We start from the raw sequence: 26,826 nt of genomic DNA, 5'->3' as shown, positions 1-26,826 counted from the left end.
CAAGTAATGTCATGATGTGGCCTATTTATTTATTTATCAGAATGCAACATGGCTATCTCTTCTCACTTTAAATTAGGACTACTGGGGACAGGCACCATCAAGGTGGCCACCATTTACCAGAACGCCAGTTTTCAAAATTCTTAAATGTACAACATTCCATAGTATAGACATTGTAAGAGGAAGGGAGACAAACTTTGTCATGATCCTGCAAAGAAGGCTAGTCTTGGGCAGAGCAAAGGCCTCGCATTCCCTCAAGGGCTCAAATTTAGATCCTGACATTATCTAAAGTGAGACTGTACAGTACCAGAGATTGCGTGTGTTAATAAATCATTTATCAAGTGTAAATAAACATTTTAAATACGCCACAATGTAATCCTGCTTTTGTATTGCTTTGTTTATGTGTTCATTTACAATATCAGGGACGGAAAAAAAAAAAAAAGTTGTCTGAACCAGTCCCAACCTCTCGGAGGTCATAGCTCAGGGACCCACGACTAATGGGGTCGGGATGAAAGGGGGACTTGGAAGGCGGGGTTTGGGCAGCAGGAGTTTCAGGGCCAGCTCCCAGGCCTCGGTGATTTGGGCTCTGCGCTCCCGCGGAGGCTCAGGGAGAGCGCTGCTAGAGTCAAACAGACCCCGCGTAGCCCTAACAACCCCGCCACCACCTGGAAGAGAGCATCCGGCGAAGCAGCCGCGAAACGCAAAACGGGGCGTAGCCATGGGCGGAGTGGGGGCGTGGCGGAGTGAGGATGGGGCGGGGCCGCGGGCGGCGCGAAGGAAAGGCCGGGGCGGGGACACAGTGGCTGGTCTGGCGCGAGGGATGTTGTCAGGCCCTACCCCCGCCCCCCGCTGGGAGCACCAGAGGTGATCTCGGCCTAGCGCTCCTGCTCCGGGCGGGGCCGGCGGCGGCGCCTCCAGGCCGTGGGCGCCAGTGGCCTGCTAGCGCCGGAAGGGCCGGGCCTGCGCGCTCCGGGGACTTGCGGGCCGACGGCGCGGGCGCGGGCCCGGCGGGAGGGGCTACGATTGATCTGTTTTTCGTTTCCTCTTACAGCCTTTCTCAGTGTCATCCTGAACACCGGAAGGGGCAGCGGCAGGGCTACGGACAGACCCACCCACTCTGCCCCTCTGTTGTGTGGCCACGAGGACGCCCATTCCTCTCTGGACTCCACCCATTAAAGCGGTTTCAGGGTACGCATATATGGCCATCTGTCCCCAGAGTGAAAAGTCGGTGTTTAACCGTTTAGAAATGGGTACTTTTGGAGAAGGAGAAACACTCCCATGGGGCAGAGGAGTTTCCTGGGGAAGAGCCATAAGGAACTCACGGGTCCTCACTCGAGAAGCACCTCTTTACAGGTCCCCGGAGCGCGCAGGCCTGGCCCTTCTGGCGTTAGGAGGCCACCGGCTCTAGGAGGCCCCTGGCGTGCAGTTTGACAGGCCCCGGACCCCTGGATTTACCCCTTCCAGAGTTCGGGATGCTCGTCTGGGAACAGCTTAGGGGCCGTGCGGATTTCATCCACTTTAACAGCTTTGCGTCCTGATTTTTGTCTCCCATCTAGCTCTTCGGCTCTAGATGCAGAGCTTCTCAGGGTTGGCTGGAAGCCACAGCCCAGCCTCCTGATGCAGTCTGAATCCAGCCGGTGTGAAGAGGAAACTCCTTCCCTCTTGTGGGGTTTGGATCCTGTGTTTCTAGCCTTCGCCAAACTCTACATCAGGGATATCCTGGACTTGAAGGAGTCCCACCAGGTGCCAGGTATGTGGCTGGTCGGCCTGGTGTGCTGCTCTGTGCTGCATCAGCAACCCACCCACCCTTCCCCAAAGCTACAGAAATCTGGGGCTTAGGGGCTTAGCAGAGCCTTTCCAGCTGCAGGCGTTGAAATTGACATAACCTGGATCCTCAAACAAGTTCATTTCTGTGCAAGTTAAAAACAGTTTCTTATTTTTATTTTTTAAATAGATGCTTGGGGGTGTAACTTTGTACTGAAGAATGTCTTTTACCTGGGTTTGAGATCTTTCATATTTAAAAATACTCAGTTTTTCTCTGGGCCTGCTTGTGGTGGAAAGCTCAGGCCTTGCTCCCTTTCCTAACTGCACCACTTACCTGGCCTGGGCATGTGACTCACCTGTAAAGTTTAGGTGTCTTCATTGTAAAATGAGGATTAACCATGCCTGATTTTCTTGTGGGGTTTGGTTTTATTTTGAATAGATGAGAATCAAAATAAAATAAACTCCTTGAGAGGGAGGACATCTTGTGCCTTGTTCATCTATGTAATCCCAGCACTTAAACAGTGCCTGGCCTCTGGTGGGCTCTCAAGTAGTAGTAATTGGAGCAACAAAGCATTATAAATGTAAAGTTAAAGAAATCATCTTTTAAAATTAGAGTGGTGGTCACTAAAAATAGGATCTTCATACCCCCAAATATAGCAAATACAGTTTAGGGTAAATTTAAGTAATTTACATAGTTGTGGATGTATCTTCACATGTTTACTGTGCTATATGAGAAGTTTGGTTAAACTCTTTGCTATTTTGAATGAATAGAAAGCTATGAGTCAGAAGTAGTTCAGAATCTCAAGCATGCAGTTTTAATGAGACCACATTTTGTGTGTTTCCCATTCTATGTACAGATATATTTGGATGACCTTATACTAAAGCCTTTTGTACAGATTTTTCACCACACCTTCATTTTCTAAGTATTGTTGGAAATGATCTGGTTTTTTCCTTGGAAGGCAGCCATCCTCCCCCACTGTTGTCTGTTTTCCAGAACAGTCTGGTAGTCTTCATAGCTCGTCTCCTCAGGAAGAAATTAATTCACACCAAATGCCAGGCTTGCGTAAAGATCTTCTGTAGGTACTCAAGGAAGTATCAGGGATGCTATAGGAGCTTAACTCTTCCTGTGGGTGAAGAACTGTATAATGTATTAACAACAAACCAAGGAAAACTTCTCCCAGTGATCTTTGTTATGTCACTGGTGGTAATGTTTCAGATGTAGGTTTTAAAATGAAACTGTTGTCAAACCCCAGTTTGTGTGCCAGACACACAGTGAGTCCAGACAAACCAAAACGTTGGAGTTTGGAGCAGAGAGAGGTTTATTGCAAGGGCCAAGCAAGGAGAACAGGCAGCTCAGGCTCAAAAAACCCGAACTCCCTCATGGTTTTCAGGGAAGAGTTTATGTATGTATGTGTGTATGTATTTGTTTATGGTTGTGTTGGGTCTTCATTGCTGTGTGTGGGCTTTCTCTAGTTGCGGCGAGCAGGAGCTACTCTTCGTTGCGTTGCACAGGCTCCTCGTGGTGGCTTCTCTTGTTGCAGAACATGGGCTCTAGGTGCACGGGCTTCAGTAGTTGTGGCACGTAGGCTCAGTTGTTGTGGCACATAGGCTTAGTTGCTCCGCGGCATGTGGGATCTTCCTGGACCAGGGCTCGAACCCACGTCCCCTAGCATTGGCAGGTGGATTCTTAACCACTGCGACACCAGGGAAGTCCCCCCTCAGGGTAGAGTTTTTAAAAGCAACATTTGGGGTGAGGGCTACAGGGTTTTTGACTTTCTTCTGATTGGTTGGTGGTGAGGTAACAAGGTGGTATTCCAGGAATTTCAATCATCAACCTTCTGGTTCTGACCAATCTGGGGTGTCAGCTTGTAGTTACCATACTCCACCTGGGTGAGGGTCTTAGTTCCTGCAGAAGAACTCAAAGATGTATATCAGACTATTAGGTATATCCCTTGAGGGGGAACTAGAACTCTGTTTTATTGCTGCACTATTGTTTCTTGACTGCTTTTTCTTTGCTTCTGCATTCCCTCACTCCCTTAATTAGTAACTACTTGAACCTGCCCTTTGGAACGCAGGGAGGTCTAGGATCCTGAAACCTTTTTCCTACAAAAAAGAAACGAGGGGGGCTTCCCTGGTGGCGCAGTGGTTGGGAGTCCGCCTGCCGATGCAGGGGACACGGGTTCATGCCCCGGTCCTGGAAGATCCCACATGCCGCGGAGTGGCTGGGCCCGTGAGCCATAGCCGCTGAGCCTGTGCGTCCGGAGCCTGTGCTCCGCAACGGGAGAGGCCACAGCAGTGAGAGGCCCGCGTACCGCCAAAAAAAAAAAAAAAAGAGATGAGGGACACGGAAATGCTTTTGTATCCAGGAGGGCCCTGCTTGGTTTCAAAACCTCATGGTTGAAGAAGACATTAACCATAATTTCATAGAGTGATCTTCTTTAGACTGTACTCTAGGGTTCTGAGGGGTGGGAAATGCTACTAGTCTAGGTTTTTATTTTTGTATTGTTTTGTTGTTGTGTTTGGTTGTCATAAAAAAAGTAAACCTTTTATTTTGACTGCATAAAATTTAGAAATGTTTAAACAGCAAAGAATATCTTACACACACAAAAAGAAACAAATGTGTAATGAAGAATTTGGCTGGCCTGTGTTCGAGGTTCCTGGAAGATCTTTGGATTTCTGGAATGATAGGAGTGTTTTTGTTATTCATGGTGGAGCCCTTGAACCACATCTGAGTTTATGCTGATGAGGGGCCTCATGCTGGGCCGCTAGGTAGTTTCAGGGTGGGGGCCTTTCAGGCCTGAAAAACCAACCATGTGATTAGAGGGTTGGCTTTGAGCCAGGTGACATCAACCCAACTCCGCAGGAGGGGAGGGGGACTGAAGATTGAGTTGTCAGGTGGGCAGTGATTCAGTCAATCTTGCTTATGTAATGAAACCCTAATTAAAACTCTGGACATTGAGGCTTCGTTGAGCTTTCCTGCTTGGTAATCATACTTGATGTATGAGGGTGATGTGTCCTGAGGACATGGCAGCTTTATGCTTAGACTCTCCTAGACCTTGTCCTATGCATCTCTTCATTTGGCTAGTCCTGGTTTGTCCCCTTCATTATAAAACTGTAATCTTAAGTATAGCACCTTCCTGAGTCCTGTGTGTCATTCTGTTAAAGTGTCAAACCTGAGGTTGTCGTGGAGGGTGTTGGTAGCCAGTTGCTCAGAAGTGTGCATGGCCCGAGGACCCTCAAGCTTGGGGCTGATGCTTGAAGTGAGAGTCTCTTGTGGGAGACAGCGTCCTTAACCTGTGAAATTCAACCTTACTCTGGCTAGTTAGTGTCTGAATTGCCTTGCAAAGTGGTTGTAGAATGTCAACTCCCCGAAATTAACCTGTGAATTTAGAGTTAAACTAATAGAATATCGTGCAGTTTGACTGTGGTGGTTTGGTTAGGGATGTGTCCCCCGTGTCCCCTGCATTGGCAGGCGGATTCTTAACGACCTCGCCACCAGGAAAGTCCCAAAAGTACTTTTAAAAAAGAGAAAAAAGGCAGATGTCTTGCTGTAGGTGTGGCTGTCACTGCTGTGAAAGCTGAATCAAAGCTACCTGTGACCCTGGGTCCCTGAGCCCTTCCAGAGTGACCCTCCTCCTTCCTGGGGACCTGATGATCCAGGGGATGGATCCCCCGATATGGTTGGAGCTCTGTGGGCTGCATGTAGAACAAAGGCAGCAGGAGTGAAAGGACCACTTGGGAAAGGCTGCAAGTTAAACTCAGCATGAGCCAGTATCTGTTGTTATTTTCTTTTCTTAGCTCATCAAGCTTTCTCTCAGTCGATAGAGCTGCCATCCAGCTTTCTCAAGTTCTTTTCCCATAGAGGAGATTCTAGTGTGAAGGAAGTGGTTCTCTCCATTGCTTTTTCCATGTCCTCCTTTTTTATTTTTTATTTTTTATTTTTTATTTTTTGGCCACACTGTGCAGCGTGTGGGATCTCAGTTCCCTGACCAGGGATCGAACCTGCACCCCCTGCATTGGAAGCGCGGAGGCTTAATCAGTGGACCACCAGGGAGGTCCTCCTTCTTCTTGTTCAGGTTGTGCTTCTGACATGTATAGTTCAAGTTTCTATACACTGGGCCAACTTTCTTCTCTGTTTCCAAGCAGTTTATATCCTCCTCAATCAATTTTCTCTTTGTGATTTTATTCAAACCATCTGTTATTTTCTGCTAATTTGTCCTCCATTGTTCTCTTTGTGTTGCTTTTATGATGTTTTTCCTTGTTTTTTTGCATCTTTGAGCGACTCTCTCCTTGAAGACGAGCATTGTCAGTCTATGAAATGAAAGTTTAGGGGCTTCCTTGGTGGCGCAGTGGTTAAGAATCTGCCTGCCAATGCAAGGGACACAGGTTCGAGCCCTGGTCCGGGAGGATCCCACATGCTGCGGAGCAGCTAAGCCCGTGCGCCACAACTACTGAGCCTGTGCTCTGGAGCCCATGAGCCACAACTACTGAGCCCACGTGCCACAACTACTGAAGCCTGTATGCCTAGAGCCCATGCTCCACAGCAAGGGAAGCCACTGCAATGAGAAGCCTGCGCACCGCAACAAGGAGTGGCTCCCACTTGCCACAGCTAGAGAAAGCCCGCACGCAGCAGTGAAGACCCAATGCAGCCAAAAATAAATTTAAAAATTAATTAAAAAAAAAAAGTTTAGGGGGCTCCCTTTTCTGTCTTTTTTCAAGAAAGTCTACTGTGTCCTCCAGTGGAGACCTGTTCAGGTTTTTTCAAGTGTTGCCCAGTGCAGAGTTGGTAATGTTGGAGAACTGGCGTCTACCACAGGTGACTTGACGACTTTGTTGGCTTGTGTCGTCAGTCCATTCTTCTCTGTATACTTGCCTTTTCTGTATACTTCAGCCCAGGCAGAACACCTTTTGGCTGCCTCTTTTCCCCTTCTTAAAGTGTGTCGGCTCTTCATTGTAAAAACCACCATAGCGGCACATACCAGGGTGTCCCAGGAAGACCCAAAGAATCCTGGGGCTTGTCTCAAGCTTTCAACATCACCAGTAGAGCACCCCACAGTGGCTTCTGGACCAGCTGGAAAGACTCTTCAGGGGCAGGCAGCAGGCCCTCCATGGGTCCACAGGGCCTCCCACTGCCGGTGTCCTGGGAGCCACACCAGCCACGCAGAGCCCTGGGGGGTGTACGGTCTCTGATGGCACCAGGAGCACACTGTCTCTAATGCCCGGCAACCAGGACAGACCATCAGTTAGGCTGGGAGAGACAGAGGCCAGTCAGGTTCTAGGAAAGAGCTCTCTCTAACTTGGCTCTGCTCAGCGCACAGATAGAAAGTCCAGCGCATTTGGGGAAGCAGAAAGGGCTGACTGCAGCCAGAGACCAGTCTGGAGCTCAGGCCACCCTCATCCCCCCGCCCCAGCCCTACAGCAAAGCTGGACCAAAGCAGGGCCATACCATAGCCCGTCTCTGCACACAAGCGTGTCAGGGCATGACGGTGGGGCACACTTCAGCAGAGGATGCCATGCCCCTGACCCCGGGGTAGGCTCATTCTCCCCATTTAAACTTCCCTTCTGCTGCAGTAAGCACGAGTCTGCCAGCAAAGGTCCTATGGGGGTCACCCTCCCCTGAAGGTACCCTCTCTCCTTTGTGTCCGATCAGTGCAAGCAGGTAGGGCTGGAGGACTGAGGGTCTCCCCACAGGTCATCACTGGGTTTCAATGGTAAGAACTCAGGAGAAGTCAGTCAGAACTGTCCTGCTCTTAAGATTTCATGGATCTTCTGTGGAAGCAGTTTGACCCTATTCAGTCCAAGTGTTCCTAGAGGGAAGCGATTCTGCTCCGGGGCTGACACAGGGACCCAGGCTCCTTCCCTCATGTGGCTCTGCCATTTCAGCTCTTGGCCCCCAAGGTTGCCCTCTGCACGGTCTCCAGTCCACTAAGTCATCTTTAGAAGTATGCCTCTGCTAGGGGGAGGGCCTGGGTGAATTTGACATCTTCAAACCACATCTCGCTCCCCTGGAATCTCTGGCTAACTGAGGCTCAGAAGCTCCTTGTCCATCCCCTGGGGACTTGGCCACGGGCGATTGGTCCCCAGCCCCTTTATCCGCATGGGAAACAAGAGAACCATCAGTGGAGGCCATTCTGGGGGTTCTGAAGGGCTTCAGGGCTCAGGCTGTGGGGTCCCCTCCCCCCATGGATGTGGAGAAGACAGACTCTGACCAGACTTGGCGAGGACCAGAGAGGGTGAGGGTGGCCAAATACCTGAAGTGATGACTGATTCTTTTTTTTTTTTTTTTGCGGTACGCGGGCCTCTCACTGTTGTGGCCTCTCCCGTTGCGGAGCACAGGCTCCGGACGCGCAGGCTCAGCGGCCATGGCTCACGGGCCCAGCCGCTCCGCGGCACGTGAGATCTTCCCGGACCGGGGCACGAACCCGTGTCCCCTGCATCGACAGGCGGACTCCCAACCACTGGGCCACCAGGGAAGCCCATGACTGATTCTTTGTTTGCAATTCATGTATGTATTTGAAAAGGAAGTCGCCATTTACAAGTTTATAGCCTCTTTCTGAAAGTAAAGAATTCGGTCATCATAGGGAGAAAAAAAAGGGCTAGAGAGGATTTTAGTCCAGACTCTTTAGCTGCAGGTGACAGGAACACAACGCAAGTAGCTTAAGCCCAAACAGGCAGTTCAGGTAAGGATGTTGGGGGCCCCACGGGAGCCGGGACAGCGCTGGGGTCTCGGATGGGAATTGAGGGCTCACTGCTGCCAGGAGTCCCTCTGTTTCATCTCCGTCACGGAGTCCAAGAAAGCCCTCCGGGAGTCGGTGGGTAGGGTTCTTCCTCTCACGCTTCTCCTCTGGCGGGAACCTGCCTGCTGGCGTCTGTTGCCTAGGCTTTGAAAATAGAATTTTAAAAAGAGAAGTTTTTGAGTCGTAATCTACTGGCCCCAGAGGGTAGTGTTTTGTAACCTAATCATCTTCTCTTTTTCTTAAAAAAAAAAAGTGCTACTGCTCGTTCGTAGAAATGATGACTGGTTTCCTAGAAAAGCCAGAGAAGCCTTTTCTCGTGGTTTCCTCTCTCTTTCCTTTTCCAGTCCCTCAAAATATAGTACTGTGTTGTGTCTCATAATACTGCGGCTGTTTTTAGGCCCTTATGAGAGTTCTACAGGCAGGTGCATTTCATTCTCACAAGTGGAAAGAAGTTAACCACATCTAGTTGGCCAATATTGGTTTTCTCTTTTCTGTGCTAGTACAAGATTCTTTAAAGCCACACTTCCTACTTATAACCCTTGAGGAAAAGACATCTGAATTTCTTGGGGTTTGGCATTTGTCAAGAACTGATTCTTAAGTCTGAAATTTTAGCAAGCAGCATGCCACTGATTTTTGACACAGGTAACATTTACTGAAGCAGAAAACGTCATCATACGTTATATGGACTTTGCCTTTTTTTCCCTTTAATTTCAGGTGTATTTTTTTACAGTGGGCATCCAATAAAACAGGTAGATATCTTGGGAACTGTAATTGGAGTGAGAGAAAGAGATGCTTTCTACATTTGTGGAGGTAAGAACAATTGTGTCTGACATTGAGTTTATGTGGAAGGACCCCACTTAGCTGGACATTGAATTTGAAGCAACCCCAGCCTTTCAGAGCAGCTGGGGCCTCTCATAACCCCCACGCACTTGTCCTCTATTGGGAACCATTTGCAGCCACCAACATGGACTAAGTGTAAAATGAGGCAATGGGTGGGAATGATACTGATGAATATTGTCAGGTGACAGTTGCTGGGGAGCTAGGAGGCAGAAGAATTAAACTACAGTCTAGGGTCACTGGTTGATCAGGGACAGATACCTGATACCTAGGGCATAGCTATAAATAGCAAAGGATGGTGATATATGTTTATATTGATACCTTTAAAAGAAAAAGGCCAGATTAACATTAAGGTAGACTCTTTAAGAAGACAGGGAGATATGAAAAATAATTTATAAGATTTATATCCAGAACAGTTAAAAAAAAAAAAAAAAGCTTTTTGGTACCCAAAGGGGTAAATATCCATTATCAGAAAATTTCCCTTCCCTTATGGTGATAGAAACTAAATAAAGGGTTTCTGTAGTTTGGACACCAGTGAACTATTAGGATACGATTTTAGTGTCATGGGTCTTGACTTTTTTTTTGCATTGAGTTTAATGTAATCATTTTAATATATTGCCTAAGATTCTCTGTAGTTAAGAGGCCAAGCTGGATATTTTGTGGGAAGCTTAACTTTGAATTCCAACCTTTGCTATAATTGACATTGTCACTTTTTGTTGTATTCACTTGGATTTGTATTCTTTTTCTACTTGGGGAAAAACAGAAGGCAGTTGAACTAGGTGACCAAGAACATTTCATTGGCAGTCTGTGCATGACTGATAATTTACAGTTACAATTTCTTCAACATATATTCATTTTCCTGGGGATGATTGTCTCGTACTTATAAAATAACACGTGAGAGATGAGATTTCTCATGCCCTCTGCTTTTTCCCAGCTTGTATTTTTTTAGAACTCTGAAATAGATCATCTTGTCATGCATCCCCATACTGGATCTCTCCTCTGCTTTATTTTACCATAGATACTGGTTCTCTTTTTCTCCAGGCAGTTCAACAAACATTCACTAAGTTCCTACAGCATACCCAGCTGCTGGCAAGTACATTATCTGTACTTCCTCTCCAAGTACCAGGGATGAAATGATAGTATCTGTCAGTTTACGGAGCACTTATGCATGCGTGATTTCATGTTATTCTCCTCCCAGTCTTTTGAAATGGAAAAGACAGATATTATTTCCATTTTATAGATGAGAAAACTAAGGCTCAGTTACTTGCTCAAGGTTCCACTGATGGGTCCAATCTCTTTACTGACTCCAGTGTGCTGTGTAGTCTCCATAGAACTCAAATTCTAAAAGAAAAAGAGATTTTTCTATCAGTGTTAATCAGGGGCTGGGGGCAGGGAGGGATGAATAGGTGGAGCACAGAGGAATTTTAGGGCAATGAAACTATTCTGTATGATTCTGTAACGGTGGATGTGTGTCATTATACGTTTGACCAAACCCACAGGATATACAACACCAAGCGTGAACCCTAATGTAAGCTATGGACTTTGACTGATAATGATGTGTCAATGTAGATTCATCAGTTGAAACCAATGTACCACTCTGGTGGGGATGTTGGTAATGCGGAAGCTATACGTGTGAGGGGGCAGGGGATAATGGGAAACCTCAGTATCTTCTGCCCACTTTTGCTGTGAACCTAAAACTGCTCTAAAAATAAAGTCTATTAAAAAGTTTTTTTTAAAAAAGAAAGATTTTTCTCTGTCCCATGCCCCTCCTCCCACCCCCCCCCAAAAATCAGCTGCATCTGGTTTTTAATTTTCTGATTTTTAGATCAGAATGAGGCTATTTGAGGACATCAGTCCTGGCTGTAGAACCAGGCCAGATATAATGCCTCTGACCTAAAGGGGTTTCATTTAACCCCTTTTCCCATCATAAAGAGATGAAGGCAATATGGCTGACTCTTCCCCAATAAACATTTCTCTTAGACTGGATGTCGTGAGAGCATGGCACATCTGTGGTTTGTGAGGAAATGAAAAGCGTCTGAAGGCTGAAGTAATTGAGAGTATAAACAGTTGGGACTTTAATTCCTGCGAGGCCTGTTCAAGAGAGAGCTGCACATACCCTGCTGTTCTCAGGCCCAGCTTGGCTCTCGGGCCACCTGCCAGGTGGCTACTCTTGCTGTCCCAGGTCCTCTTCCTCCTGACTCACTGCAGGCCTATATGCTGGGGTTGCTTCCTGCTCACCCTGATTCGTCCCATGGCTGAAACAAAAGGCCGGCAGCCCAGGCCATGCTGCCCAGCTAGGGAGGACACTGCCCGGCATGGCAAGAACACTCCCCTTCCAGGGCCTTCCAGTAGCCAGGCCTCAGGATGCCAGGGCGGTGTCTGCTGGGAGAGGTTACCACCCAGGAAGTCAGAGAGTTTGGTGGAAGTGCCCTGAGCACACAGAGCACCTGGCAGCAACTCAAGCTCAGACCTAGAATCCTGGGAGACTACAGTCAAGACCAGAATGACCTCACATTTTCTAGAACAAATACTCATGTGCCAATATTTTTTGACTTAGAATTATAAGGCAAAATTTTAACCTGGCCAGAGAAGTAGTGTGCCTAGAAGTGTCATACATTATTTTTTAACTCAAAATGTCCTTATTGATTTTTTTTTTTGGCTTCTTAAAATGATACTCACTATAAAATAAAATTTAAAGCTAGAGAAAATTTTAATGAAGTACATAAAGCTCATGTGAAATGCTGTAAATCAGATAAAAACAATATCAGTGTTTAGGTGAACATCCTTCCTAGTTTTTCTGACATGTTCCTGATATGAAGAAATATAGATATGCCTTATTTCTTTCTGTTTTTAATGTTTCTGGAATTAGGCTTACAGTCAATGTATACATTGAATATGGGGTTCCTTCTACATACTCCAAAAGAAACTGCTATTAGCATTTTAATGTCTTAAGATCATTTCTGTCAAAACACACTATTTAATGTTTTCCATAAATTAGTTTATATATGATATATATGACTATATATATATAATTTCTGTTTTGCAATGAGATTAATAGCAGTGACCATGGATCTTCATTATAACTTTGTATTCTCATATGCCATGCCATTGTAATTGATTTAACCACTTATATATTTATAAACATTTAGGTTATTTCCAACTTCCAGTACTATAAACAATATTATAATGAACAGCCTTATACAAAATATATATATCTGTGCATTTGTTCCATTTTTCTCTTTAGGATAAATTACTGGAAGTAAATACTAAGTCAAAGGATATAAACATTTCAAAATTTGATACACATTTCCAAACTTAGTCTTTAGAAATTTGGTATGAATTTACACTCCTGCTAACAGCATATGAGGGTATCAGTATTTTTAATATTTGTCATTCTAGTAGTTGAGAAGTTATTTAAATTTGCTTCTTTTTTCTGGTAACTAGTGATATAGCATACTGACATATGTCTGCTGGTCATTTTTGTACCTTCCATGAATGGCGTATTCTTTTTCTTTGCCACTTTTTCTCTTATAGTTTTGGTCTTTTCCTTATTAATTTGTATGAGTTCTTTATATATTAACATATTAACTCCATTATTTGGAAAATTGCTATACAGTGTTAGTTTTTAGTTGGTCAAATATATCAGACTTCTAGAATGAGTTGTGATTTTCAGGTCTGTTTAAAGAAGTCTCCCTCCACCAACTGTAAGCCCAGGATTGAAAGTATTCACCCATATTTTTTTCTCATCTTCTTAAGTTTACCTATATTGTATTTAATAAAATAAAATCCATCTAGAATTTATTTTAGTATAAGAAGTATTCTTCTCAGCTTCTGCTTTAAACACAGATTTAAACAAGCAATAAAGAAATTTTGCCATATGTTTCTTCTATATTACATGTGTTTTTACAACAGTCTAGCTGATGATTTTTTAAAAATCATTAAGCCCACTGAACCCATGTTGATCAACCTCTGTTCTGAGATTGTCAGAAATTAGGCCAAGAGAAACACCTCTCATCCTTGATCCTATCATCCTTGAAACATCTGCAAATTTTTCTGCAGTTATAAATCCAAGTACAATGGAAATTCTTTTTTTTTTTTTTTTTATTTTTTTTTTTTTTTTTTTTTTTTTTGGCACTGTGGCTAAAATAAGCCAGACCAATACTACTTGTGTGACCAAGGTATAATTATTTTTTATTATGAAAATAAAACTTTGCCCTTCTGTGATATGCTTAGCTTTCCTTACATCCCCTGCAGTGGTAAGGACAGGGTAGAAGCTCTTTCAAAGAGAAGCCTAGGCCAGAAGACTTGGGATGCTTTGTCTTGGTAAGTCAGCAAGCTAGCGAGAGAGCACATGGTGACAGATGGCTGTGCTCTGAGTGCCTCTAACCACAGATTAGGCAATGGTCTCTGGTTGCAGGTTGGAGTGCAAGGCTGATTTTACATGTTAGCAGATATTGAGATCTTTGTTGCACTTAACTTCCTGAGGACACCATTTTTAGGAGAGGTTAATACCCTTGAGATAGGGTAAGAGAAATGCTGACTACATTCTGCTGGGCTCATGTATTACACTGACATTGCAGACAAGCAATTCCCACTGGATTGTGGTGAGAGATTATTTCTAAGGGTGGAAGAAAAGTTGGCTCAGGGATTTGCCCAACCAGGCTATTGAAAATGTCATCTTACAGTTCAGCTGAGTGCAATGGCAATGTGCTAATTCACCTGTAATGCCCATATCTCTGTTCTACACTTTTACGCTTCTCTTGCAGTGGATGATAGCACTGGAGTTATAAACTGCATCTGCTGGAAGAAATTGAATAATACCAAATCCTCATCAGGTAATTTTATTTACCACGCTTCTTTACCTTTACAGCTAACCAGTAGATTTTACTCAGGGTAACTCAGCAGAGTAGCTGGAGTACTAATTTTCACATTTATTCATTGGTGAATTACGTTGATCAACTTGAAGCACTACACCCAGAACTTTGGCTGCTCTGCAAACTGATATTAGTGGGGAGCCAGTTGCTTTTCTTGCTCTCATTTCTTTGGTGCTCACTTCCTCCTAAGCCTACAGGAATGTGAATAGTTACTAGAAGTTTCAGTGTTTCATTTTTACCATGCCATTATTCCACAAGTCAAGATAGTTTAGCCTAATTGCTGATCAGGTAAGAATCCCCTTGCTCTGGGCATATCACTTGACCAAAGCTTTTTTGAAAGCTTTTGCCCTGACGTGGTTGCCACTAACATCTATGCTCCCATGATCTAAATTTTCTGAAATCTCTAGCTTGTTCAAACAAATATGCCAGGAGTTCTAAGACTGATGAGAAGGTAAGATAGGATTCCCTTGAAGTTAGCCATTAAATAATATAAACTAAAAAAGAAGTTTAAAATAGTATATTGAACTCATTGACTATAACTGAAACAGCATTTGGAATTTCTTGAGTCTGTTTTAATAGTCCTTAGGTAGTTTTTTGAGTTGCATAAGTTCATAATATTAAAAATATATATATTGTGCAATAGTGGTGATCATTTTTGGTTCTAGAGAAGCTATGGAAACTGGGGCCTTGTTTTTCTCTGTTTTATAGCATATGCATTATGATGCCATATACACTGGGGTTATTCAGTAAATATTACCTGCTCTGATATCTAACATCTACTATCTATGTCCTCCTGTTATACGTGTGGTAAGAATGTGTAACACTTGGAGTAGTTTCTTCTTTTTTTTTTTTTTTGACATTACCTGTCAGAATCTCAACTTCCTACTTTGACTGTACTGACCAGTGAGATGCTCCTTTGCTTAATTTTCTGATGTATTTATATTTAGAATTTGGCCATCACGTTCATATAACTTTGGTATTCCTATTTCCTAATTTGAGAACATCTATATCAGTGGTACTACTTAGCTTAGGAAGCTTTGCAGATTAGAAAAAACTTAAGGCAGACAACAGGTTTTTGCTCAGATATCTCAGAGGTAAGAAATAAACCTATAAGACAATCAGATATTTGAACTTTCATATATGTCCAGGGTATTAAAATTATTTGCAGATTTATGGTTGTGGTATTGTCACGATCTTCAATCAGAAGGTGTAGTTTCAATATGCATACTTGTTTTAAACCAAGGGTCAGTGGACTTTTTCTGTACAGGGCCAGACAATAATTGTCTTCTGGTTTGTGGGCCATATGGTCTGCGACTCAACTGTTCAACACTGCCATTGTTAACACCAAAGCAACTATAGACAGTACATAAACAAGCATGATTGTGTTCTAATAAAACTTTATTTACAAAAACAGATTGTGGGTAGATTTGGTCCTTGGGCTGTAGTTTATCGACTGTTGTTTTTGACATTGTTTTAATTTTCAAAATCAACTCTTTTTTTTAAAATAAATGGCAGCAGAAATATTATATGATTCAGTAATTTTTTAGATAAAATGTCTATTAATACTGAAAGTGAGATTTTTAAAATATCTGTAAGTAGATGAATAGATGAACAGTCACAGTTGGTAGCCTTAATCAGAAATTGCTTTGAGAATAAAAAGTGAGGGTAAGGGTACAAGGAGAAAGCCTGAAAGTGATTCTCATCATGTTATATATGAAGTGATATTTTAAAATTGTTCCCAACTAGTCCATTCTCTCCTTTTAATTTAATCGCCCTCGGTTTTAAAGCTTTCCACTGGAAAGTGTCCATTGAAGACTAATTTTTTTAAGCGAAATTTAGTCTGAGTCAAAATCATGTTCTAGTCAGTTACAGTATAAAAATATAATATTAACTCCTATAAATGTCACACTGATTGTACCATTTGGACTTAGCTTATGAGAAAAGTTAAGAAAGCTTGGAGCTTAATATTAGAATTTTAAAGAGGATTTATCTTTCAGCGTGGAATAGGCTACTTAAAATGAAATTCTGTCAGGCTCCAACTATCTCATTATACTCATTAAATTACACAGCTTGAGCCCTTCTTTTGGCAGTTTGGTTCACCCTTTAAATGAAAGCTGAGACTCTTTTTCTCAGACCAGCCCTCAGTCTGATCATTTCAGCAGTGCTATATGAAGCATTTATTATCACCTATAATGTCTGAATCATGGCAGTGAAATTTATAAATACTTTTAAAGTTCAGCCTAAATGGAAGAGGACTTAGGGATAGGAACCCAGACAGAATAACTTTTTAAAAAGTAGTACTTGGGTATTTTCTGAAGAAACCCAGTAAGTTGAGTAACATTAATGCTGACTGTGTTTAGATTCCAAGCTATTGGTTACTGGTCTATGCAAAGTTCTCCGAGCTCCTTAGGTTGCTGTTTCCCTTACTATAGTCAGTGTGTTAAAAGTAATAATGCCTTTGCACATTACAGAGCCATGGTTATCTAAGTTGTGTTAGATTAAGAAGCACAAAATTTGATCAATAGACCATTATTCATTCCATTATAGGAACCCTAGTATATGACAAAGCAGAAATAATACAACAGCAGGAAATAAGTAAGCATTTAACAAATGTTGTTGGTTCAAGTAGATAACAATATTAAAAAAAAGGTAACTGTGATCACTGTCTTACAGCTTACATAAAATAACCCAAAGAAGATAGAGTTGTGTATTTATCACAATAAATATGGGGGTATCTATGTTAAGCTCTTATATGTCAAGCTGTTAAAGCAATGAAAGCTATCATCAGTGACAAGAGGGATAAACTAAAACATTTTTTTCAAACTTTTATGTATTAAAATGAAATCAAATAAACATAAAAAAGAAAGTGGAATGGGGAGAGTGGATGTAATAAGCATAACTGATAAAGCTTCCCTGCATTTTTTTCAGAAATGAACATAAAGTGTTCAAAAGATATGAAGGGCTTATACATAAAGAAATGCAGAGAGCAGATCATCTTATAAAAAAACACATGGTCTCTCTGGCAATTTAAAAGCAAAAATAAAACATTATAGAATCATTATGTATTTTTTAAGGTGTTAAAAATCCAAATGACTGAAGCCAATATAGGAGCTGCAAGCCCACACACATTGCTGGTGACACCTTGTAAAAAGAGAATGGTTTGATTGGGGTTTTTTGGCAAACATTCTGATAATATGTAAGGAAGTCTAAATCTGTTTGTACTTTTCTATCCAGTAATCCCCAATGAAAGACCCCAAAGAAAACAAAATTTCTGTCTTGAGGGCTTAATTGTTCATTTTCACAAGTAGCTGACATTTATTGAATGTTTCCTATAGATCTGACATTGCGCTAAGCTCATGATGTAAGGGTTAACTAAGGTCATACACAACAGCTCCATACGTGAAGGGCACTGTTAAATCCGCATCATAACTGAGGAAACAGGTACAGCAAGATTAAGCAGTCTGCCCAAGGTCACACAGCTAATAAGAAGTGACCTGACATTCAAGCCAGGTCTGTCTGACTCCCTTTACCCAAGCTGACCTCTCAGCCCCATACAGTGGTAGTGATAAAAACCAAAATAAAAAATTATGAAAGAAGGAAGAAATATTTAACGAGATTAGCTGAACAAACTGTGGCATATGAACATGACAGAATGCTATTTTGTTATTTAAAATGCTGAGTTGTATAGATTCTGTGGATACATATGTGTATTTGTAGTGATGCTAGACAGAAAAACAACACAAAATTGTTTACACACATGAGCTATAACCATGGAAAATGTAATTATACTCATGGGTCAGGCAGCAGAGAATAAAGAAGAAGCAGGAAGGCTCTGGAGTCAGAGACCGCCGGGGTTTGAACTCCAGCTTTGTTGCTAACTAGTTATTTTACTGTGGGCAAGTTGCTTGACCTCTGTGTGACTCAGTTTCCTCATCTGAAAAATGGGGCTAATAATAAGTGGTTGTGAGGATTAGATGCACTGATAGGTTATAAAGTCCTTAGAACAGAGAGAGAGAGAAAGAGAAGGTTAGCCTAGTTACTCAACAAAGAAAAGTGAGAGAGATTAGGGTGTTGAGCACCTTGGTGGAAAATCAAACTCTGGCCAATTTGCCTTCCCCATAAACAACCACAAATGGGGACTCTTGGGCACCTTTCCCCTCAGGCCAGGCCTCTGTCTCCCAGCAAGGACACTTTAAAGGGTTGTTTAGAGCTATGGCCACCAAACCCGGCTGAATCACACAGAACTCAGCTCAGGCAGGTGTAGAGCCCTTTGCACAGGCGATGCAGTGGTAGGAAAGAAGACAATGGAACTCACCCACCGGGTTGTCAAGCCTTATGCCTTTTATCCAGTAGAGGATTTCAAAAGATTACGCAGATTTCCTACAGTAGAGCAACCAATCAGAAGTAGAACAAATAAATGTCTCCTGTCGGTCTTACCACAGACTCTCTCCCAAATGTGGTGAAGTGATTTTGTTACACATTTCTCTCCTTCCTTCTGGCCCCAACAACTACAGCTGCTCCGAGTGCAAGAGAGCTGAGCTTAACCTCACAGCTTAAGAAGCTGCAAGAGACCATTGCGCAAAGGACAAAGGTAGAAATTGGGGACATTATCCGGATCAGAGGTCACGTCCGCATGTACAGAGGAGAGCGAGAAATTTACGCCACTGCTTATTGTAAGCACAAGATATCTCTGCCAAATTGGTTGTTATTCTGTGCGTGTGTCCAGTAAACTCATTCAATGAAAAGTCAAACTTCTAAAAAGTTCAAATAAAAAGATTTAACTCTAATGAAGGAACAACATGCTTTCTTTAGAAAAGTAGCATTTCTTAATTTTATTTTGAAGAGGTCACTATAAATAAATTGGGAAAGAAAACAAGTGATTCATGGTATATGGCTGACAAATTTTATTCAACATTTGGACACCATAGTAGAGTCTCTGAGTGTGAATCCATTTAGGGAAGAGTGTTCATAGTCTTCAAAATGATGGAAATTTCTTGAACACCATTGAGTCCATTAACTTTGAAAGAAAACAACTAATCAAAAGTGTGACAGTTCTCTGTCGTCTGAGTGGTGCCGTTTGCACCGCTCTGGCTGGTTTGTCCTTGGAAATCTCAAGGACAGCCCAGTTGTGCCAGATCAGTGAATACACTCATGCGCTTTCCCTAGCCCTGGTCTCCTCTGGCCATGCCTGTGTCACTTAGGGTATCGCATCCCCTCTCGCAGGATGACTGGGAACCATTCAGTGCATTTAGACTGTGATCCTGGGCATCCTTGAGGAAGGAGACCCACCAAGTGCTCCGTTTACTGTTCTGGCAGCAGTCTGGACATGGGAAAGAACTAATCTCAGTGTAATTTCTGTGGCCTGCTCTCCCCTGTGGCTTGTTAGATAAAGTGGATGATCCAGTGTACAACATTCAAATCGCAAGGATGCTTGAGCTGCCCACCATCTACAGGAAAGTTTATGACCAGCCCTTCCGCAGCCCAGCCCTAGAGAAAGAAGAGGCACTGAGGTAAGTTCTGGACTATGACTGCCGAGGATGTGACCACAGCAATGAGGCCAACCAGTGGGATCCCAGATTCTGGGGTGGGCCTGGGTCCAAATCCTGAACTGTCCACTCACTCACTGTGGGGCTCCAGGTAAGTGTGTCCCCGCTCTGGATGCCTCAGTGTCCTCACCTGTAAAGTGAAGGTGTTAATAGTGCAGGTGTTCTAAGGTTTGGTAAGGAAGATATATGTGTAATTGGAGTCTCCGAAGGAGTGGAGTGGGGAGCAGAGAGAAAATATTGAAAGAAATCATGGATAAAAATTTTCCAAGTTTGATGAGAACTGTAAACTCACAGATCCAAGAAGCTCAGTGAACCCCAAGGCAAGAAACGTGAAGAAAACTGCACCAAAAGGCACATCATAATCAAAGAGACAATACCAGTCGCTCTCAACCAGGGATGATTTTATTCTCTTTCAGGGATGGAAAAATAAACAGGAGGAGTAAGAATATATGTATATTTGTTACTATACGCCTCAAATAGCTCAGAGGAGACAGAAATAATCATAGTGGCTGCCGGCGAGGGGGGCGTGGTGGGAGGAGGACTGGAAGGAGGATAGAAAGGAGACTCTTCACCACGTACCCTTCCATTTTTTAAACATATTCAATATTTGTAGATTACATATTCCAAAAAATTATATTAAAAAAACCCCAAACTGTAGACCTGTATAAAGTAAAACGTGGAAGTTCTCCATTTTCCTGTCTCCCGCCTCAGTGCCATTCCCAGAGGTTACCACTGTGCAGAGGTTGATGTGTGTATCCTGTTAGACGTTTTTCTTCAGTTGCATACACAAGCATGAATATCCACCCACGTATTTTGTGGGTTGTCCTTTGCTTCCTTACAAAAATGGCACCGTCCCTCACATACTATTCTGCGGCTTGACTTTTTTCTAAATCTATCACGAATATCAGTTCCTGTAGTTCTGCCTCATCCTTTTAAACAACCACAGTGTTCACTGGGTGAACTGCTCCTTATGTCAAAAACATGCATCAGTATAGTATTGCACTTGCTAGCTGTTTCAGTTTTACATGCATCCAAAAGGAACAAAAGGAACAGTTTTCTGCAGGGCTTGTTAAAACTTTCTCCCAGCAGCAATCCAGGCACCCTGGACCTTGACAGTCTCACGTATCTGCTGAGTGAAAAAGTCAAAGAATTCCTTGTGGAGAACAGAGTGCAAACCTTTTACCAGCAGGAGCTGGAAACGGTGGAGTCCCTGCTGTCCCTTGCCAACCAGCCTGTGATTCACAGCGACTGCTCCGGGCGAGTAAGTGCGGCATGACCATGTGAGAATTCGAGGCCCCTGCCCCACATCTGCAGGTGGAGGGTGTGGGTGGACATGACTGTGGCATTGAGACTCACAGGGTGTACCCGGAGTATAGAGGTTATGTTGATTCTATTCTGGAAAAGTCACTGACCACTGAGAATTTGAAAGAATGCACATGCATGCCCTTTTCCCCTCCTTAATCTCATAAAGCTTAATCTTCAGGTAGAAAAAAAAATAAGGTTCATAGCACTTAGTACTCACTGAGATGGGTATTTAATGTCAGCAGGAACCAACTGAGGGGGAAATAGATGAGAAGAGCTAAAATTATCCTTCCAAGATTATTTTTTGATCAGCAAGATGATTCTTGAACTCGAACCAAGGTTTTTAATGACTTGTTCTGTCTTCTCCAGAATAAGGTTGATCTATCATATCTTAGGAGTTTGAATAAAGATCAAGTTGTATTCAGTCTGGTTTATAAGTAAAAATTGCAGGGAATACTCAAGTAGTTTTTTATTCATCCTTCCGGACACACAGGCCCAGCGGCCATGGCTCACGGGCCCAGCCGCTCCGCGGCATGTGGGATCTTCCCAGACCGGGGCACAAACCCGTGTCCCCTGCATCAGCAGGCGGACTCTCAACCACTGCGCCACCAGGGAAGCCCTGTCCTCATTTTTTAACACGCATAGTGTTAGAGGTGAACTCAAGTTGTTTGGTGTTTACTTATTTGCTTGGAATTAAGAATTATCTGAGACTTTGGTTTTAGGCTTTCCTTTTCATTGCAATTCCTTAGTTTTTTTGTTGCTGTAACACGACTTGTATTTATTTCATTTATTCCACTGGGAATGATCTCTGCTTGAATGTCACCTTCTTGCCCTCCCTGACCTTCTGCTCTGATAGCCACCAGCTTCCTCACTGTGTTATCACTCTGTTTCCACATTTCGTGATAGCACTGGTATTTATTTGTTTTGTGTGCCTATTACCCCACCAGAATTTAAGTTCTCTAAGAGCAGAGCCTTTGTCTGTCTCATTCTTTGCTCTCTAGAACAGGGCCTAGAACATGGTTGGCATAAAGTACGCTCTCCACAATTATTTGTTGATTGAAGGAATGAAAACTTTTAAAAATTCAAATAGTCTGGGAGTTCCCTGGTGGTCCAGTGGTTAGGACTCGGTGCTTTCACTGCTTTCGGGCAACTAAGATCCTGCAAGCTGTGCGGCACAGCCAAAAAACAAAACGAGAAAACAAAAATAGATAAAAAAATAAAAATTCGAATAGTCCAGGAAACTGTCTAGTTTTTAAGTTTCCTTCCCATCCTCCTTCCTCATCCCCTTTCTACAGAGACGAGCACCATCTCATGAGTATCCTTCTGGAGATAATCTGCATCTATAAACTAGAAGTAGTTGTATCCCCTTTTTTACACAGATGGTATCATACTAAACACTATATCTACCTAGGTTTTCATTGGACAGCATGTCTTATAGGTCCTTTCCCAGCCATACTTACATATTTGCCACTCTATAATAATCTTTTATTATGTGTATCATAATTTCCTTAAGGGGTCTCTCCATTCCTGGACTGTTTAGATGTTTTCTAGTCTTTTGCCATTACCACCAGGGCTGCCATGAGTACCCTTGTGAGGTAACATAATTATGCTTTGTGATTCTGGTGGAACAGATACCAGGTCTCTGTCCCGACCTCCTAAGCATGACCACTGCTTCTCAGTTTCATTCGTGAACTTGATTATCTCTTCCTGTCACCAGGCTGTGTGCCCAGTGACCCGCAATTTCATACATGGAGGTGAGGGATATTGTTTCAGGAAACACCGAGGTGGGGAGGGTCAGGACTGGCCGCTTTGTTCTGTGCCACCATTGCTTCTGCACAGTTGTAGCTCCCCAGCTGTCCACTGACAGCAGGAGTGACCTTCTTCCCATTTAATCATTTAGAGGAGGCTCAGTGCCAACTTGGCCTCCCAGGACTTCTGACCACTCTCTTGGCATGTTTAGAAGGAAACGTTGAAGCTTAGCAAAGACCACATCTTCCTGTGAGCCAGCTCTTCTGCGATAATTAAGTAGGGAGAATTGAGGACTAAAAGGCCCCTCCATTCAGAACATTCCAGGGAGGACTTTTGGTGTGATATCTTTTTGAGAATGCTTAGAAAAGAAATTTGTATCTGCCCAGTGCTGTATGTTTAAAAAGAAATGAATATGGCAGTATATCTGTTTTGTCTTTGGAAACTACTTTTCCGTCAGTTATGAATTATTCCCTCACATGGCTCTGGTTGGGGGGGTCAGTGTCATTAAATTGAATTCTGTTTAATAGAGCCTGGGAGACCCAGGATGCTTTACAACGATGGTGAAACCTTAGATCCTTTGGCACTTTCTGTAGTCATACAGATGAAAGCTTAACAAAATAAATCATTGTGATGTTGTCTTAGCTTAGAGGCTGGGGAGAGTGGGTTTGAATGTTTTCCCATTTTCTTTTTTTCCACAGTGGCCCTTTTTAGCAAATCCAGAAACATGATAAACAAACCTTGCAAAACCATTGTTTCTTTGACAACTCGATAAATGTTGAGTTTGTTTGGGAATGAAGACTATATATATATTTCAGAGATCCACCCAGTTCCTGACCTGCCACAAGGAGAGGCCCACTAAGGCTCAGCCTGTTCAGCTGGTCACTGTTTTTGTTTCTGAACAGTTTCGGTTTCCTGAATGGGATGAGTCTGTCATTGCTCTTCAGAAAAAGACAAGAAAGACATACATCTCAGGCCAGGAAAAGCTACTAGCTAGAGGGACGATTGGAGGCTTTATCCTTGAGACTGTGTCTTTATAACCAGCAGGGAATTATGTCCTGAGTTCAGCTGAGGCAAATGTTTTTAGAAAGGAAGCTTCACATATTGTTTATATTTACAGAGAGTCTTTTCTGCTGGGTCCTCCTTGTTCACAGCTGAAACTGCTTTTACTCTCCCAGGCCTCACACCCTCTCTTCCTGCTGCTCGATCTGACTGAAATCTGGGAGGAGGAACCAGGCTTTCTGTATGGTCTGAGGATAACCATTTTTAATGACAGGAATAATCGTGCAACAACATTTCTAGTCAGTTTCCAATTTATTTCTATATTGGGAAGAGACATAATAAACTCGACCCTTAGGATCCTTATATTAAATTGACCAAAGAAGACGAATGTCCTGAGAATTATGAAGATGAAGTAGTTATAAAGTCATGTAGGGGAGCCTGTGTTGGGTTGAGCGTTCTTTTCCTAAGTGAGAGCACTCAAGTATGAAATTAAAAACAGCTTTGCCTCAAGCCCCCCTGAATAAAAAGATATGTGACTGAGGATCGCTGGGAGAGGTGTTTATTCTAAACACACCCAGATAGCTTTTCTGCCCGTGGGAGTCATCAAATATTTCTCAACCTGTTCTCCCTTAGAATGGGTGCTGTCATAACCTGGAGTGCTTGTCAACTCTCAGGCCCTCCTGTTCTACTGGCCAGGTTCTCCAGGCCTGTTCTGTTGAGGAAAAACCTAGGCTATTAATTAAGAACGTTAGTCTCTCCTGTTCAGCTCAGGAGAGCACATTTGTGAAACATCACCAAGATCTGTTAGACTCAAACAGTGCCTGTCTGGGAGGCCTCTTCTAGAAAGCGAAGATTTCTTTCAGGATGGAGCTGTCAATACTTGAGGCCATTTGGCCTCTCCCTGTCACTTTGTGGGAATGTCATTAGCAAATCCCAGGCCCACTCTGTTTCAGCTTCTGTGAGTGCTGCCCCAGACAGCCTCCATAAGGACCTTCCATTAGAGGAGTAGGACTGTGCCTTCAAACACTCTTTTGGAAGCTTTGCCACGTTTCTTTGGCACTCTGATCTTTCTAGTATCTTGATGTATTTCTGTCACATTACAAATGGATCTGTACCTTGAAGGACACTTATTACTTACACTTCCTTTGTTTTAGGAATGAACTGAAAATCCCTAATGGAATAATTAGGAGGATATCGCCTACCTATATGGGGTATTTCCCCTGATTGCACACATATGTTCTCCATCACCCACTGTGTGTCAGGGAGCAGGTGGCCGAGATGAGTCCCCAACTCAAGAAGCACACAGCCTAGTTAACCATGGTAGGACATAGCTGAAAACCTGGCCTCCTTGAAATAAGAAGTAGGATGACCTGGTAACCTCTCTAGGCAAACTTGACTCTTAGAGAAGGGAAGGGATACTGAAATTGAGGAGAGAGCAAACTGACAGCAGCAGAGGGCCCTTCCTCATGGTGTTCTCGCTTCCCCTAGGGCACTGTCCACCTTCAGCCCATGGACCCTCCCCTTTGACAGATCTCTGCACAGCTGTTTGTCTCCACTGTCCTCCATTTAAAATAAGGAGTCTATTTAATACTCTCTATGTGCTGGAATCCCCAACTTATTATTTCAATGTGTGTAAAATTTTTTGATGTCCGTAGGAAGAAGTTTTATATATGGCCACAATTTTAATGAAAAAAGTGAGCCAGTAGGTATAGAATTTTTGGCTCTGTATAAAAAAATAAATCAAAGATTGTCATTTTGATATTTCCATTTTGTATCATTGAGTTAAATGAACTAAACAAACAAAAAATCATAACCAAGGTGTGGAACAGTTATCGAGTGTGATTCTGCCAGAGCAAACTTCCCAATCCTCCTTAAATACCATGCATACCTAGGCCCGTGCATACCTGAATCTTTTTGACTCAGTAGATTAAAAAGCCTGTTGGGTGAATTTATAACCAGTTGGTCTAGGGAGTTGCCCTCAAGTGCTGTAAGATGGGACTTATTTCTTTTCTTCCTTTATTTTTTTTTCCTTTTTTTCTTCCTACAGATGGATTTTAAGAATGACACCACTTCCAAGGCAATTCATAGTATATTTAGGAATGCTATAAAGCTGCTGCAGGAAGAAGGACTTGTTTTCCAGAAAGATGGTGGTTTTGATAACCTGTTCTATGTAAGAGACCTGCAACTTAATTTTTTTTCTTAGCTTCAATTGCAAATATATTTATTACTTAGGATTGTTTGTTTCCTGTTTTTTAAAAATCCGTCATTAGGAGGTACATAAAGTAAGGAGTGAAAGTTGGCCCTTATCTTTCCTCAAGATACCGCTTTTAACAGTACATCCTTTGGCACACACGTAAATATAGGCTCCTGTTACCAAAAAGATGTGATCTTCCTCTAAATCAGGATTTCTCAACTTCAGCACTGTTTGAGCCAGATGATTCTTTGTTGTGGGGTGTTGTCCTTTGCATTGTAGGATGTTTGGCACATCCTTGGCCTTCACCTACTAGATGCCGGTAGCAGCACCCCCAATTGTGGCAACCTAAACGTCTCCAGACATTGCCAAGTGTCCCCTGACCCAGTTGAGAACCACTGCTCTAAATAATGCTCAGCAACTTTGGGGGATGCCAGAATAGCACATCACAGTCATCTTTCCATATTAGTCCTTATAAATCTGTCTCATTCTTTTTGACATCTGCATGGTTTTCCATATTGTGGGAACTTGCCATAAATTGTTTAACCACTTATCTCTGATGGCCATTTATATTGTTTCCAACTCTTATCCTCACATATAGTGTTGCTATGTCTGTTTTCTTGCGGACTTATGTAAGTATTTCCATAAGATTGACTCTTAAAAGAGGAATTGCTGGAGTAAAGGGCATGTACCTTTAAGCTTTTGATTGCCTCCTTCAAAAGTGGTGCCAATTAACATTCCCATCAGGGGTACAAGTGTTTGCCTACCTCATACTCTGAGTTAAAAGTTCACCTCTCACTGCCTACCTTTAATATGGGAGGAACCAAGCT

The 26,826-nt window shown here is 42.9% G+C and overlaps 1 protein-coding gene across 7 annotated transcripts in view; it reads left to right on the top strand.

Moving 5' to 3' along the window:
• The first annotated feature begins 764 nt into the window (after positions 1 to 764).
• The window catches only part of STN1 (STN1 subunit of CST complex), a 48,764-nt gene continuing 22,702 nt past the window's right edge, over positions 765 to 26,826 (top strand). For 3 of the 7 annotated variants that reach the window (XR_003001798.1, XM_024734893.1, XM_024734895.1), the window contains exons 1-8: positions 794 to 1,185; positions 1,554 to 1,747; positions 9,213 to 9,308; positions 14,102 to 14,170; positions 18,724 to 18,882; positions 19,596 to 19,719; positions 20,842 to 21,016; positions 25,853 to 25,975. Coding sequence is in view for 6 of the 7 variants with exons in the window: in XM_024734893.1 (XP_024590661.1) it covers positions 1,615 to 1,747; positions 9,213 to 9,308; positions 14,102 to 14,170; positions 18,724 to 18,882; positions 19,596 to 19,719; positions 20,842 to 21,016; positions 25,853 to 25,975 (879 nt within the window). In the remaining variant the exon portion in view is untranslated. Of the gene's footprint in view, positions 1,186 to 1,553; positions 1,748 to 9,212; positions 9,309 to 14,101; positions 14,171 to 18,723; positions 18,883 to 19,595; positions 19,720 to 20,841; positions 21,017 to 25,852; positions 25,976 to 26,826 lie in introns of all 7 variants that reach the window. The other 4 variants (XM_024734890.1, XM_024734889.1, XM_024734892.1 and 1 more) reach the window with 4 other exon arrangements.

Source organism: Neophocaena asiaeorientalis, unplaced genomic scaffold (genome assembly GCF_003031525.2).
Source record: "Neophocaena asiaeorientalis asiaeorientalis breed wild unplaced genomic scaffold, Neophocaena_asiaeorientalis_V1.1 scaffold240, whole genome shotgun sequence".
In the NCBI taxonomy this organism is placed as follows: domain Eukaryota; kingdom Metazoa; phylum Chordata; class Mammalia; order Artiodactyla; family Phocoenidae; genus Neophocaena; species Neophocaena asiaeorientalis.
The sequence above is the reverse complement of the archived record's forward strand: the minus strand, read 5'-3'. Positions and strand labels throughout refer to the sequence as shown.